The sequence below is a fragment of the Ursus arctos genome, unplaced genomic scaffold, assembly GCF_023065955.2.
Source record: "Ursus arctos isolate Adak ecotype North America unplaced genomic scaffold, UrsArc2.0 scaffold_13, whole genome shotgun sequence".
Taxonomy (NCBI): domain Eukaryota; kingdom Metazoa; phylum Chordata; class Mammalia; order Carnivora; family Ursidae; genus Ursus; species Ursus arctos.
In genome coordinates, this window is record NW_026622797.1 from 66,872,526 (window position 1) to 66,889,122 (window position 16,597).

The 16,597-nt window shown below is 39.0% G+C and overlaps 1 protein-coding gene across 6 annotated transcripts in view; it reads right to left on the reverse strand.

The window, feature by feature from the left end:
* The window catches only part of CASP8AP2 (caspase 8 associated protein 2), a 44,653-nt gene extending 28,620 nt beyond the window's left edge, over nt 1–16,033 (reverse strand). For 4 of the 6 annotated variants that reach the window (XM_057311188.1, XM_048225891.2, XM_057311187.1 and 1 more), the window contains exons 1-3: nt 15,944–16,033; nt 13,537–13,688; nt 934–1,016 (exon numbers count right to left, since the gene is read on the reverse strand). In XM_057311188.1, the coding sequence (XP_057167171.1) occupies nt 934–988 (55 nt within the window). In that variant the 5' untranslated portion in view covers nt 989–1,016; nt 13,537–13,688; nt 15,944–16,033. The remainder of the gene's footprint in view (nt 1–933; nt 1,017–13,536; nt 13,689–15,943) is intronic. The other 2 variants (XM_044388881.3, XM_026511801.4) reach the window with 1 other exon arrangement.
* Between the last annotated feature and the right edge of the window lie 564 nt (nt 16,034–16,597).

The following is a 16,597-nucleotide window of genomic DNA, read 5'->3' on the forward strand; positions in this document are numbered from 1 at the left end:
GAGGAAAATTTTCTAGAAGGAAACTAGAGGATACTAGAAGGACTAGAAATGATAAATAATTGAGTAAATATAAAAGACTAATTTTTCGTAATTTCTTTTAATTCCTCTTAATTTTTCTAAAGATACACAGAATGCGTTAAAGTAAAAATCACAGCTTTGTATCATGAGGTTTATGACATCTTTAACATAAAAGGATGAACGGAGGTTAAATACAACTATACATACAAAATTCTACATCTTGGGTGAAAAGGTACAATACTAGGAAAGTAGACTACAAAATATTAAAGAAGTATACTGCAATCCTTTGAGCAACCACTAAAAAATAATGCAAAGAGGTGTAGTCCATAAAGCTAATATATAAATTAGAATGGAATTCTAAAATATATTCAACATTTGAAAGAAGGCAAGAAAATCAGAAAGAAAAAACTGATGAGAAAAACTAAAATAAAGCACTAAAATGACAGATTAAATTCCAATCACAATAATAAAGAAAATCTGGGGACTAACTGATAGAATAGGAATAAAAACAGCATATTAAATAAAAGTATTATATCAGTGTTGAGTTTAATGAAATTGATAATTATGCCGTTGTTATATTAAAAAACCTAACTTTTTCTTATGAAATACACACTGAAGTATACAAATGATACATGCAACTTACGAGTAACAAATATCTATTTTGTATTTCTTTGGCTATGACAACAAATATCATTATCACTTATATTGGCAACGTTGTTAATTTCATTAAATTTAAGAGACTTGAAAGCATACAACAATAAGAAAGTTCACATTTACTAAGCATTTCCTATTTGCCAGGCACTTTATTGTATTAATTCATTTATGTGTGAGAAGAAAAAGTTGATGAGTGGTATTAATAAGAATAAATTATTTTATAATTAAATAAATTTAGAAACAGTTAAAATGGGCTCTTACCAGAAAAGACATCAAATAAACTTGTTCCATCACCATTGTCATCATCTGCTGCCATGATCCTATTTCCTTTTGACAGTCGCCATCTAAAGCATTAAATATAAAGATTTTCCACTGTTAAAATCAACCTCACAATTCAGAGAGTAAACCTAGCTTTAAGTTAAAAAGCAACTTCCAAATTTGGACACAATGAATAAATTCACTCTCTATCATCACTTTAAAAAAAGTGCCTAACATTTTCTAAAACCTTAAACTTGATTATAGTTAAACCATGTCACAAAGTAAATGATGTTAATTTTATAAAATAGACCAAAATACAAATTAACTTTTACACAAAAACAGGCCAACTATCATACTAAATAAATACAACTATATGGTGAGTTCTGTGAGTCCTCTTAGCATACCATCCAACCTCGGGTTGGTCTTGGGAACTCCACACTTACATGTTTTCACCAGGAAGAGAGTAAGACAGGTAAACAAAGAATCTGATACTATACCAGTCCCGGTAAAGATGTGAGAAAAGAGGTGTTCTCATACATCACCCAAGTGTATACTGCTCCAAGCTCTATGGAGGCAATCTGGCAATAACTATCAAATTTTTAAATGCAAATAATCTTTGACCCAACAAGTCACATCTAGTAACATGTTCTACAGATACATAAGCACATGGTTACAAAATGTATGTAAAGGAATTTTCAGTGCAGTGCTTTGGTAGTAGCAAGAATGGAAGCAACAGAAGAATCCAAAACAGTTAAAAAAAAAAAAAAAACTGACTTATCTGACATTCTCCATTCTGCCAATAAAATTTGATGAATGGTGCCTATAGTCAATGAACTGTGGCTACTGAGGGTCGTTAAGGGTAGATACCTGCGCCAGTACATTTCCACTCCCACCAACTAAGATATACTCTTATCAACAGCCAGGTTACATTCACTACCAAATTCAATTATGCCAGTTTCCTTATTTTTCTAAGTAATAATATTATGAAAGATTACACTGCCAAAGGAAATTCTTTTCCACTGCAATCTAAGCTGAATGCTCTGAAAAGACTCACAGGTGAGTAGCAAGATACATACAGTTCTTACTTCATTTTATTTTTTTTAAAAGTGATGGAAATCATAAGCAATGTCTTATGGGTGTGGTTTAGGCAAGAAAGAAGTCAAGGGCACCTGGCTCAATAGGTAAAGCATGTGACTCTCGATCTCAGGGTGGTGAGTTCAAGCCTCATGTTGGGCACAGAGCTTACTTAAAAGGAAAAAAAATTTTTTAAATAAAAAAAAAAGTCAGAACTCTAATCACTGGATTCATTCTCAAAGAAAAGGTCATGGTTCTACCACAAGAGATACAATTTATGTTATTCCTTTAAATAAAATTAAAGTATACATCTTTTCTTATTCATTACTCACATTCCCCATTTCAACATTTTTTCCAATTAGCTGATTTGATTAACTGCTGTAATACAGCCTGCACAGTAATTACAAAAGGCACAAATGGCACAATCACATCTGGCAAATAATACAAATGACTCTGGGTAAAGCAAAACTCTACTGATGGAACAGAAACTCACAGGCTTCCTAATGGTAGTAACCTACTACCAGCTGTAAACTGCCATATGGAGGAGGGAACATCAGTAAATGGGTTTTTCACAGAATGGAGATAATGATTTTTTTTTAAAGATTTTATTTATTTATTTGACAGAGAGACAGCCAGTGAGAGAGGGAACACAAGCAGGGGGAGTGGGAGAGGAAGAAGCAGGCTCCCAGCAGAGCAGGGAGCCCCACGCGGGGCTCAATCCCAGGACCCTGCGATCAGGCCCTGAGCCGAAGGCAGACGCTTAACGACTGAGCCACCCAGGCACCCCAGAATGGAGATAATGATTTATAAAGTTTTCATTGCATATCATTTCACAGTTTTCGTTTTTACCACTGGCAGGTATTACTTAGAAACAAACAAAAAAAAAGACTACTTGGCCTATTGAAAATAGGAAATCAATAGACGAGAACTGAAAAAGCCTCGATCTTTTGTCCCTCACTGGCCTTAAATTTTTCTACAGTTGCTTATGGAAACATTGTCCACACTTTAATCTCTAGGTCCCTGACCACCGAAGGTATGTTTTTTATTACTTATAAATTTAATACAAAGTGACTATTCATGTCTTAGTCATATCATATGTTACATTACGAGTTCTTCAAAATTACTTCTGAGAATGATATATACAGTAATTTGAAGTAGTCAAATTATATATGTGAGTTCTCACTACGTACACATAGAAAGTTAAAGGAACTGTGGCAATTATCATGCCTCTCAATTTCAAATTCACCCTTCTGTGATAATGAAGAAAAGCCTTGTAAGTATTTCTCCTTCGTAAATGGCTCAGCTTTAAACCTTATCAATAGAGTGCTGGAGAGACACTGGAAAGGAAGGTTTTTCTTCCTTGTTTCAATGTGCCTGGCTAGCCAGGCTCCAGCAGAACATCCTTCTCTAGCATCTAGTTCCTGCAGCAGATGGTCTCTCTAGCACCAGGCTCCTACAGGGCACAATTTCTCTACATGCTTGCCTCCTGTAAGTGAGGTTTCTATTACGGAGGACTCCTACAGGACCCAGCTTGCTACTGTCAGGCTCATAGAGAGGGCAGCTTCTCCAACTTTACAGCCTGCAGCATCCAGGAGCTTCCCTATGCATCTCTTCTACCAGATTCAAAGCAATGTCACCAGCAGGGAACTTAGCAACTTCTCTACCATTCACTCAGCCCCAGCCATGCGCCTTCAAATGAGGGGGGGAAGACAGCCCTTCCTTGGATGTTCTATCTCAACCCTAGAGATAGTGGCCACTCCCTCTATCTTCTATTCATATGTTCTTCAGAGTTATCTTTAACTCTTATTAACCAATTCCCAGTTACTCCAACCATCTGTTAATAATTTTTTATTCTAGGGGCACCGGGCTGGTTCAGTCGGTAGAACATATGACTCTTGGTCTCAGGGACGTGAGGTCAAGCCCCAAACTGGGCATCCAGCCTACTTTAAAAAAAAAAAAAAAAAAATATATATATATATATATATATATACACACACACATATATATATACATATATACATATATATTAATAATAATAGTTCTTTATTCTAAGTATTCTCTTTTCAAATTACTGTGTAGTTTTTGTCTCCTGATTGGACCCTATCTGATACAGATAAGTCATAATAGAGATTTTAACACACTTTTCTCTGCTGATCAAGCAGTTAATTAATATAGGTCTGAATACAAAATCGACAGGTCTGACCTGATTTTGTTATCTCTGCATGCAACAATTCAGAGAACTTACGCTATGTTCAAGTACATCTATAAAAACTGACTGTATGTCATAACAGAATAATTTTCAACAAGTATCACAGAAGTGATCTTATCAAAACCAAGGGTGCCTGTGTGCCTCAGTCTGTACAAAGCGCAATTCTTGATTTCAGGGTCATGAATTCAAGTCCCACGTTGGGCATGGAGCCCACTTTAAAAAAAAAACACAATAAAATTCGAACTTAACAATGCACTCTTAAATTTCCCAGCTCCTTTGAAAATTTGCAACCATGGGTCAAAGAACAAATATTAATAGAAAAGGGGGAACATACAACTGAATCACAATGAAAACACCATAAAGCAAAGTTTGTGGAATATAATCAAAATAATACTTTTAGAGGAAAAGAAGCAAAGTATTAATGAGCTCATCACCCAACTCAAGAAGTTAGAAAAAGGTCCAATAAATGTGTATTGTATAGTGTTAAAAAAAGGTCAGAAAAAGAACAAAGTAAACCCAAAGAAATACATAAAGAACAGAAATTAATAAAAAGCCACAAGCACATAAAGATGAATAAAAATAAACACTGGCTCTTTGAAAAGGCAAATTAAATTGGCATATGCCAGGCCAAACTAATCAAGAAAAAGTAGGCACAAACATTAGGAATAAGAAAGGAGTGACAGCTGCACATATAGCAGAGATTACATTATTGAGAGAAAGCTCTAAGCAAAATAAATCAGAGAAAGACAAATACCACATGATTTCATTCATATGGAATTTAAGAAACAAATCAGATGAACATGGGGGGGGAAAAAGGAGAGAGGCAGAGCCAGATAGGCTCTTAACTATGGAGAACAAACTGGGGGTTGCTGGAGAAGTGGGCAAGGAAGATGGGTTGAATGGGTGATGGGAATTAAGGAGGGCACTTACTGTGATGAGCACTGGGTGCTGTATATAAGTGATGAGTCACTAGACTCTACATCTGAAACTAATGTTATACTATCTGTTAACTAACTGGAATTTAAATGAAAACTTGAAGAAAAAAAATACTACTGAAAGAAAGCTCAATGGAATGGACAGTTTTTTAGAAAAATGAAACTGGCTAGAACTGACTCAAAAAGAAATAGAAAACATGGACATATTCAGGATGATTAGATAATCTGATACAGTACTTAATCTATTCATAAAGAAAATATCAAGCCCAGACAGTTTTACAGGTGAACTCTACAATACCTTCAAAGAACAGATAAAACAATATATTCCAGACAGCAGAAAGGGAAAAAAAGGCTAAGAGACGAATAATTTCATAAAGTTAAAACAGTGTAGACATCAAAACTGGGCAAAAATAGGACAAAGTTGGAAAATTACAAGACAGGAAAACTATAGGCCGATCTTCCTTATGAGCATAAAAATAGCCTTAAAAAAAATTAGCCAAATGCATCCAGCAAGCCATTAAACAAAAAACAAAACAAGGGGTGCCCGGCTCAGTCAGCAGAGCATGGAACTCTTGATCTCCGGGTCATGAGTTTGAGACCCACACTGGGTGTAGAGAAAATAAATAAATAACCCTTTAAAAAATTAATTAATTAGGGACACGTGGGTGGCTCAGTCAGTTAAGCATCTGCCTTCAGCTCAGGTAATGATCTTTCAGTCCCGGGATTAGGCCCCAAGTAGGGCTCCCTGCTCAGTGGGGAGTCTGCTTCTCCCTCTTCCTCTGCCTCTGCCCCCAACTCATGCTCACTCTCTCTCTCTCTCAAATGAATACATAAAATCTTTTTAAAAAATAAACATATGAATGAATAAAAATAAAAAATTAATAAAATTTTTTAAAATCTTCCTCAAGCTTAAAAAAAAAATTTGATGAAGGTATGTCAAAAGGGCACTGGAACCAACTGATAGTTCCCAAGGGCCAAGAGACAAAGCTGGAACAATTTGAGCAACAAATTAAAGTAGTATTAGATTATAACCCAAAGTATAAAATAAATATATATGAGTCCATAGTGATACCAGTAAATTAGTAAATGGAGAAGAGACAAATCTCCCATGCAGAATTCCAAATAAATTATGTTATTTATTTGTTAGAGCACACAGGGCATAATTTCCCACTATCAAATGTGTGGGCTGTGCTTAGTGACTTCCTTCCAAAGAGCAGAGTATGGAATTGGGGGTAGAGAGGGCTTTACAGTGAGGAAAGACCAGAAACACTTCAGATGATCAAGTCAATATCAACAGTCATAAATCATGCTGATAGTATGTACTCTCAACATGATGTGATGAAAATGGCACTTTACCTGTGAACTTCACCAAAACTCATAACCTCAGACTAATCACGAAACAAACATCAGAAAAATTCTCATAGCAGAGTATCTACAATACACCTGAACAGTTCTCAAAACTGCCAGAGACATTAAAAACAAAGAATGTGGGAAAGTGTCACAGTCAAGAGCAGCCTAAGAAGATGTGACAACTAAACATAATATGGTAACCTGGAACAGAAAAAGGATAAACGTTAGGTAAAAATGAAGAAAATTTGAATAAACTATGGACTTAGTTAATAATGTATCAGTGTAGGGGTGCCTATCTGGCTCAGCTGGTAAAGCATGTGACTCTTGATCTTGGGGTTGTAGGTTCGAGCCCCAAGTTAGGTGTAGAGATTATTTAAAAATAAAATCTTAAAAAAATAAAAACTTAAAAAAAAATAATGTATCAGTGTCATAAGAAATGTATCATACTAACACAATATAATGTAAGACATTAACAATAGAGAAAACTGGGGGTGGGAGATGCAGCATGATAAATAGGATTTCTCCATACCTCTGAATTTTTTTTTAAGTAAACTCTATGCCTAACCCGGGACTTTAACTCACAACCCTGAGATAAGGAATGGCATGCTCTACCAACTGAGCCCACCAGGCACCCCTGTCTGTATTTTGCCATAAACCCAAAACTATTCTACCACACAGTCTATTAGTAAAAAAAATTATAATTTGTATATTTCATCATTTAGAGACAAAATACGATCATCTTAACATCTGCTCAAGAAAAGTGTATGATAGTGGCGCCTGGGTGGCACAGCGGTTAAGCGTTTGCCTCCGGCTCAGGGCGTGATCCCGGCGTTATGGGACGGAGCCCCACATCAGGCTCTCCCGATATGAGCCTGCTTTTTCCTCTCCCACTCCACTTGCTTGTGTTCCCTCTCTCGGGGGCTGTCTCTATCTCTGTCAAATAAATAAGTAAAATCTTTAAAAAAAGAAAAAAGAAAAGCATATGATAAATTCACCACTAACTCTCAGCAAACACGGAGTTTATGCAAGTTTAAGAAAGGACCTTTTTTAAACTGTTAAAGGATATATTTCTACTACCAAAAAAACCCCTCATACTAAACATCATACATGATTGATGAAACTATAGAAGCATCTCCTTTAAAGTCAAGCTTACTTCTATTTGAAAGAGTAAGGCAGGAAATGAGAACTGGAAAGGAGCAAAGATGACATTATTCACACTATGAGCAGTGTAAAAAAAACCTACAAATTATTAGAATTGGTAAGAGTTTACACTGAATGTAAGATTAACACACAAAAACCAACAGCTTTCCTGTATGCCAGCAAAACAGTTTTAAAACATAACTAATAAAGGGGCACCCAGGTGACTCAGTCAGTTAAGCGTCTGCCTTCAGCTCAGGTTATGATCCCAGGGTTCTGGGATCAAGCCCCTTGTCAGGCTCCTTACTCAGTAGGGAGCCTACTTCTCCCACTCCCCCTGCTTGTGCTCTCTCGCTCACTCTTTCTGTCATATAAATAAAATCTTTAAAAAAATAAATAAAACATAACTGATATTTTTAATAACAAAAGCATGAGGTACACAGAAAGTAATCTAATACAGAATGTGAAAGACTTTTATGGAGAAAATAATAAAAGATCTAAATCAGGGGTATGAAAACCTTTTATTCTTACAAGGCCAAAAAGTAAATATTTTATGCTTGCAGGCCATCTGGTCTGTCACAACCACTTACCCCTGCCACTGGAGCTCAAAAGTAACCAAAGACAACATATAAACAAATAGGTCTGGCTGTGTTCCAATAAAATTTTATTTACAAAAGCAGGCAATTTGCCTCTCATCTAAATAAATGACAAAACAGAAGCGCCTGGCTGGCTTAGTCAGTGGAGCATGTGACTCTGCATGTGATTGATGAAACTATCAATCCCCACGTCGGGTGTAGAGATTACTTTAAAATAAACTCTTTAGGGGCACCTGGGTGGCTCAGTCAGTTCAGTGTCCAACTCGGTTTCAACTTGGGTCATGATCTCAGGATCATGGGATCAAGCCCCATATCAGGCTCTGTGCTCAAGGTGAAGTCTACTTGGGATTCTCTCTTGCTCTCCCTCTTGCACCTCCTGCTCCTGCTCGTGAGCTCTTGTGCTCGCTCTCCCTCTCATAAATAAATATTTTTAAAATTTTTTAATAATTAATAAACATAATTCATATATAGGAAAATTCAACATCAAAGTTGGAAATTTTCCCCAACTTTATCTATAAACTCAATGCAATTCCAGTCAAACTTAAGAAGTTGACCACAAATTCAAACTGAAGTGTAAAGGGCCTAGGAGAGTCAGGACATTTTTTGTTTTGACAGAAAGGGAGTAAGCTTTTAATGAAGTATAACAAATATAGAACAAAGCACAAATCATAAGTATACAGTCCTATGATTCCTAAGCACATCTATCTAACTACCACCCAGATTCAGAAAGAGATCATTATCAGCACCCTAGAAGTACTCCTCATGCCCCTCTGTAGCCACTATCCACTCCCAAATGTTGGCAAAGATGTGAAGAGAATAAAATCATACACATTGCTGATGACTTACTTTGTAGAAGAAGGACCTGCATATCAATGGAGGAGAGGGAGGTATCTGTGGCAATATGGAGATTCCAAATGAGAACACCATTAACTTTGGAGGGAACACATATACGGATGGACCTCAGACAGAAGAGGACTGAAGATAAGACTATCATAACTAGAGTCAAACAGAAGATACTAAATGTCCAAGGAATCTGGTCTTGACCATTCAGAAGATCAGAGTACTGAAGGTTTTTAAGTTAGAAACATTAGTATAAAGAAATGAAATGGAAAGATTAATGTGTGGAATGAACTAGAAAGACAAAAGTATAGAAAAAGAAACTGGGAAGGAGGCTACTATGAGAGTCCACATAATAAGATAACCCAAGATGGAGACAGTGAGAATGAAAAGAATATGAGACATAATAATGGAAAAAAGCAAATACTGTAGATGCCCGGTTATGGGAATATATATAAACAATCGTCTCCTGCCTCAACTCATTCTCAAGCTACAAACTTCCATTATCGTTCACTCTTTTCTTATATCGACACTTACTTTTCTTATATCCACACTTAAAATCACAAATTCTTAGTGATTTTACTTTTAGATCTCTCAAATATAATGTCTCCTTTCCACTCAGTTATTCCAGTTTTTGATATAATTATTTCTCACTTAAATTATTACAAAGTATCCTAGCTGGGATGCCTGGGTGGCTCAGTCAGTTAAGCATCTGCCTTCAGCTCAGGTCATGATCCCAGGGTTCTGGGATCGAGCCCAGTGTCGCTTCCTGCTCAGCAGGGAATCTGCTTCTCTAGCTCTCTTCCTCTGTCCCTCCACTCACTCGGATGCTCTCTCTCTCTCAAATAAATAAATAACATCTTTATTTTTTTTTTAAAGATGTTATTTATTTATTTATTTATTTGACAGAGAGAGACAGCCAGCGGGAGAGGGAACACAAGCAGGGGGAGTGGGAGAGGAAGAAGCAGGCTCCCAGTGGAGGAGCCTGATGTGGGGCTCGATCCCAGAACGCCGGGATCACGCCCTGAGCCGAAGGCAGAGGCTTAACGACTGAGCCACCCAGGCGCCCCTAATAACATCTTTAAAACAAAATTTAACATTAAAAAAAAAGTCTTCTGACTAGTTTCCATACCTTTTTCCTTCTACAACTTTTTTTTTTTCAAGATTTATTTATTTATTTTTGAGAGAGAGGGTGTGGGGGGAAGGGGCAGAGGGAGAGAAAGAGAGAAAATCTTAAGCAGACTCCAATCTCAGCAAGGAGCCAGACACAGGACTTGATCTCAAAACCCTGAGATCATGACCTGAGCCGCAATCAACAGTCAGACACTAAACTGACTGAGCCATCCAGGGGCCTCTCCTTCTACCACTTTCTACACTAAAGCCCAAATCCTGTTGATGTCTAACCTGTGTTTCACTCCCAGGTCAAAAACCTTTAAGAGCTACCCAAAACATTACTGAACTAAGCTTTCCTAGCACAGAACACAAGGCCTTTCCAGAAATATCACAACTTTTCTATCTCACACTGCTCCCCTCACCTACCCCATTTAGCCACATGAGAAATTCCGCACTACCACCACATGTTTCTATAATGCAAGGTAGCACACACATTACTGAGAAGTAGAGAAATGATGTTAGTGTAATGCAGAAATTATATTGGTTCTGACAGGGTTCTTCCCAGATCGTTAAAGATTTGCACCATTAATTAATAGCAGCTAAATGCAACAAGCCTTGAAGGAATCTAATCCTACGTTGATGCCATTACCCTAGATGCCCATCAGTACCTTTCCTCCTCTGGTCTCAGTACAGTAACAGGCTTTGTCTTGCAAGGGTGCAAGCATGGTTTTCCTCAATCTTTGGTGGGCCGGAGGGGGGGGAGTGAGGGACCCAAACACCAGGCAGCGAGCCAAAGCCAACCAGTCTGCCATCACAATATTTCACACAAAACTTGCAACTGCCTCTACATCTATAAAGTGTGATATTTACGTCCCTGTTCTTGTCTCCACAAATCGACAGCTTCAATTCTTCCTTTTCCTCCTTCTATCTTTCTTTTTTCTTAAGAAAAAAATCAATATTTACTGAGATACTTATTAGGAATTTCACATGTGTTAACTATGCCAACACTTTAATTAAAGTTGTTATTGTTCTTGTTGGTGCCCTAGTAACATGGGTAGATAGGTTTTGCGTATTCTACCCGTTTTTCCCATAAACCCTGTTTTAATGAGTTATAGAACTAAACGTTTTTCAAAAATGCATATATTAAAGCAGAAATGTCTGTACTTGCAGTTCCTGAATGATGCCATGTACTTCACCTCCACAGTATCTTGCTCATTCTGTCTCTTTACCTGGACTGTTCATCCTCTTCCCAAACCCAGCTACCATAAAAGAGAACCCTCTTTTCTAGAGACACAGTTAATCCTCATTCCTTTATTGTACTGACATACACTGATCACACCATTACATTTAGCTACCTCCATCACAATCATTTGCTTTCTAAAGTTGTTCTTAGACTTTAGCATACATCAGAAATACCTAAAGGAGTTAGAACACAAGGCTGATGGGTCCCATCCCCCCAAATTACTGATTCTGCAGGTCTGGAGTGAGACTTGAAAATCTGGCTCTCCACTGCTAGTCCAAGGACCACATTTTGAGAATTACCTTACTTTTTTTTTTTTTTTTTTAAAGATTTTAAAGTAATCTCTACACCCATCGTGGGGCTCGAACTTGCAACCCCCAAGACCAAGAGTCTCATGCTCCACTGACTGAGCCAGGCACTAGAAAACTACTTTTTTTAGAACAGCAATGGCCAATAGAACTTTCTATAATTATAAAATTGTTCTGTATATCTGAGCTGTCCAATATGATAACTAAGTACATGTGCCTATTGAGTACATAAAATATGCAAGTATGACTGAGTATATTAGTTTCCTTTTTTTTTTTTAAGATTTGTATTTATTTATTTGACAGAGAGAGAGAGAGCACAAGCAGGGAGAGCAACAGGCAGAGGGAGAGGGAGAAGCAGGACCCCACAGAACAGGGAGCCTGACGTGGGGCTCAATCCCAGGACCCTGGGATCATGACCTGAGCCAAAGGCAGACACTTTAACTGACTGAGCCACCTAGATGCCCTGAGTATATTAGTTTCTTATTGGTGCTCTTAACAACTTAACACAAATTTAGTGTCTTAACGCGAATTTATTATCTTATCTCGTTTACCAAAAAAGCTCACAGAAAGGACTTCACAGAGCTGTAGTTATTTCAATTTCAATAACACTTAACTAGCTCTAAATGCTACTGAGTCCTTATAAAAATGTATTTGAATGCTGTCCGAAGGCAACAAAGTCCTGGACACCAATATCTTATTTACTACAACTGCAAAGCAAAATTTATTTCGCTGAGTTAAACACTTGAAGAGCAAATACAAGGGGATAAGGAATAAATAGTAAGTACTGCCACAAAAAGTAGGGGTACCAGATCAGATTTATAGACTCCTCTGCCGCCACCTCAGAGTGCTTGAAAATTAGGAACTGTTTGTACTAAAACACAAACCAACAGTCAGCAATAATATACTAAAGTTAATAAATACATTCCTGTAAGTCCAAACTCACCAAGTCCAAAACCAAGAGATCATCTTTCCATCAACATCTGTCACCTCCTGACATCTTTACTTCGAGTAGCACTAGCATTCCTTAATAGCCTACTGATAGTAGTCTGCTATGTTTCTCCCAATCCTCATTCTTGCCATCTGAATTTTATTTCAGGCTTTACTACAGTTACCTAATTATCTTCTCTCTCCAAACACATGCTACACACAACTGTTGAGTTAGTTTTTCTGAAGCAATCCTGCTCCTATCACTTCCTGCTCAAAAACTTTCCATTACTTCCCAATGTCTACTGAATAAAGTCCAAACACCCTACCTTAATACACACTGATGCCTACTTTCTAGCCCCATCATTCACTATCCTGAGGTTTCCAAAATCCCAAGGTTCAGTCAAAATGGGTTCCTGTTTGCAAACGCAATTCCTGATACCATCTCCCCACTACATCTATGAGCTCACAAACAAGTCTGGGTGTGAATACCCACAGATTAGAATTTGAGAAATGAGGTTTTAGAAAAGTCAGGTGATATATTATGCAATTAAGATACCTGGACTTCATCCAGTACGAAATGGGAGAAACCACGGACATTTTTAAAGCAAGACAGTATCACGATCAAATCTGCATTTCAGGAATTTAACTCTAGCAAGAAGAGTACAAAAAATATTAGTAGCAAAAAACAGAGAAGACTATTAAAACAGTACAGGAGCCAATGAGGGGTGACTAAGTTATTAGCAGTGGAAATAAATAAGCAGATCTGAGATTTCTGGGGAGAATCAAAAAGATTTCATGGAAAGTGTATTCAAATCTCCACTCTTGACCACTTCAAAATCACAGCCTGAGTTGTCTTTTCAAAATGCAAATCTGGGGGCACCTGCTTGGCTCAGTCGGTTAAGTGTCTGCCTTCAGCTCCGGTCATGATTCCAGGATCGATCCCTGCATCGGGCTCCCTGCTCAGCGGAGAGCCTGCTTCTCCTTCTCCCTCGGCCTGCTGCTCCACCTGCTTGTGTGTGTGTGTCTCTCGCTCTGTCAAATAAATAAAACCTTTTTAAAAAAATGCAGATCTGATCATGTTCCCCCCTCTGCTTAAAACCCATCAGTGCTTCCTGCTTATTTTAGATTAAAAAACAAATTTTGTCACAATTTTGCTTATAAAGTCCAGAGTGACCTGGCCTCTGACCACAATTCCAGTTAGTCTTCATCCTTCTTCCCCATTTCCCAGCAGTCTTTACTCCTGATCATACCGACGTTCTTTCAGCTCTTGAATATGCATTTGTTCCCTCCCACCACAGGGCCTCTGCAGGTCAGGCCCTCTCTATTATATTCTTATACCACTGTGTCCTTTCTCTATATGGCCTCTTTTCAGTTTATGATTACATTTTTGTGGGAATTCCTAAAGAAATGTCCATCTCACCCACTGGACTGTAAGCTCCAATGAAGACCAGGACTGGCTCTATCTGTTCACCAGTGTAACCCCACCTCTCAGCACAGGGCCTTGCAAGTCAGTAGGTAATTTAAAAAAAAAAGTATTTCTTGAATTACTGGTATTCCCAATTTATTGACAACAACTCTGAAGTTCCTAGCTTTGATAAAAGGTAATCATGCTTTTAACTGAAATAGAGAACCAAAGAAAACATGATGAATTATCTGTAGGACATGCAGGTGAAGATGTCTAATAGATAACTGGAAACTGAAGTATGTAGCACAAAAGACAAAACATTATGGGTAGAGGTCAGATACGCTCTTGAAATCACAAAGGCCAGTGATTCTCCTGGGAAAGGGAGGAGGGGAAAAAGAGGAAGGATTATGTCTCAGAATCTCTTGGAAAGAGGGGCTTATTCACATGTGCTCTCACTTTCCCCCAAATGAGGATCTCAATACATAATTCGAGGTACTACTGACAGAGGAGTGTTGCACCTATGCGAAGTGGAGAGGCAAAATTTTACATGCTGAGAACCATGACGATGAAAGAAAATTGCTGCAAGGTCACTCATAATCATTTTAGGAACAATTCCAATGGATTCAGATGTGAAGACGAAGCATATGAGAGGATTACTTAGCCTTTTGTGATAAAAAATAGTCTAAAGGAAATTTTCCTTAAAAAAAAAAATGAAAGACTGAAATGAGCATTTGTAGAGAAAAACAGGAAAAAGGCAGGGCAGGAGAATGTATTTAAGGCTCATGGGAAACACTAAATGTAATACAGCAAGATCCCTGAAGAAAATGTAAAGGGAAAATAATAATAAACACTACATATACTGAACACTATATGCCTGGATCTTAACTGTTCCATATACATTATTTTAAATCTTCCAAAGTCCCATAAAGTATATACTATTCTTTTTCCCGTTTTATAGATGAGGAAACAAATAACAAATGATTAAGAAACTTGCCCCAAGGTCAAACAGCTGGAATCATATCTGGGATTAGATTCCAGCTCCTTCATTAAAGCCAAATGACAAAATCAAGAATATTCATTAGACATGAAAGCATATATATTTTTTCTTTGAAAGGGGGCCACCTCTTGTGAAATGGGAAGAAACGCTAGAAGATAATTGGGGTGGGGGTTGGGGATGGGATTCTTGCCCTGTTCTCTGCCCCACTCCAATCAAAGAAGCACTGAGCGAGATGGGGGAGGGGCACTGAGGAAGGGGAAAGGTTTGGAGCTGTAGGTGTGGAGAATGGAAAAGACCAGGGAAGAATCTGGGAATGACTAGGGAAGAATCAGAGTCAACGGCAACTTGATCCGTAAGCACAAATCATGAGCTTCTGCGAATCCTACATTAACATCTGAGTTGGGGCCAACTATGTGTCAGGCGCTGTTCTAGGCGTTGTGGAGATCCAGATAACTTCTCCGGGTATTACAGTCTCGGAAACAACCAACATCAATGATGGCCTGACACTTAGGAAAGCCATATTCCTCCAGAATATCATCTGAAAGCTTTAAGGAGTACATCCCAAGACAAGATTGGTTTGGGGGGAGGGGCGGGAGGAGCAGTCGAAAGGGCAGTTCCTACGTGCGCTCGCCCCAAGCACCCCTGGATACTCTCGAAGGACCACAGAGGGACGCGAATGCGAGCCCAGAAACTGCACCCGAGGGCGGCGGGAACGCAGCTACCTGCGGGCCCCGGACATCAGGCGTGCCCCCCCTCCCCCGACGCCGCGGCTCCCCCGGACTCCTTGGCTCCCCGGAAGCCACCGGCTTCCGCTCGGGGCACTACCACACCATTCAGTCTCTTCCCCAACAGCCCCGAGCAGACCGGACCCCCAAATCAACTTACCCGCCCTGCCTAGCCCAAGAGAGCCGGGGATCCTTTCTGGACACCGAGGTCTCCCTGGCATCTCCACCAATGCCAGAGCGCAGTCAGGACGCGGAGGCGGGACTGAGCATCCACGGCCAATCAGACCAGACGTAAAGCACGTCCCGGCGCACATAACTAGTTCCCGCCTTTGGGAGGGCGAAAAAAAAAAACACGGTTGGCGCCAAACTCGCGTAGGCTTGTGCAGACTTTAAGAGAAAGGGGCGGAGCCTAAGCTGGCGGGGACGGTGATGGGGCGGGGTTTCACTGCGGAAGGGGTGGGACCTTAGAGAAGGTGGGGGCGGAGTCTGGGAGAAGCTCTTTAATGAAAGGGAAAGTAAACTCTGAGAAGGCCCTGTCATTTATTTAGTCCTTTATTCTATAAATTCCATTGAATGTCAACCGCGTGCTAGACGTGGTGCTGGACTCTGGCTCCATAATGATAAATAAGCACTGTTCCTTGCCCTCAGACACTTTCCTGCATAATAGATTTAGCCCAGGGCATTGGGAGCTTTGAAGACAGGATACCAAGTCCAGTCGGGTAGGAGGAACAGAAGAGCTTTTTAGGGGGTAGAATACCCGAATTGGCTTATAGACTTGCAGGAACTAGAGATGCCGGTAGGGTCTAGCCTCCAG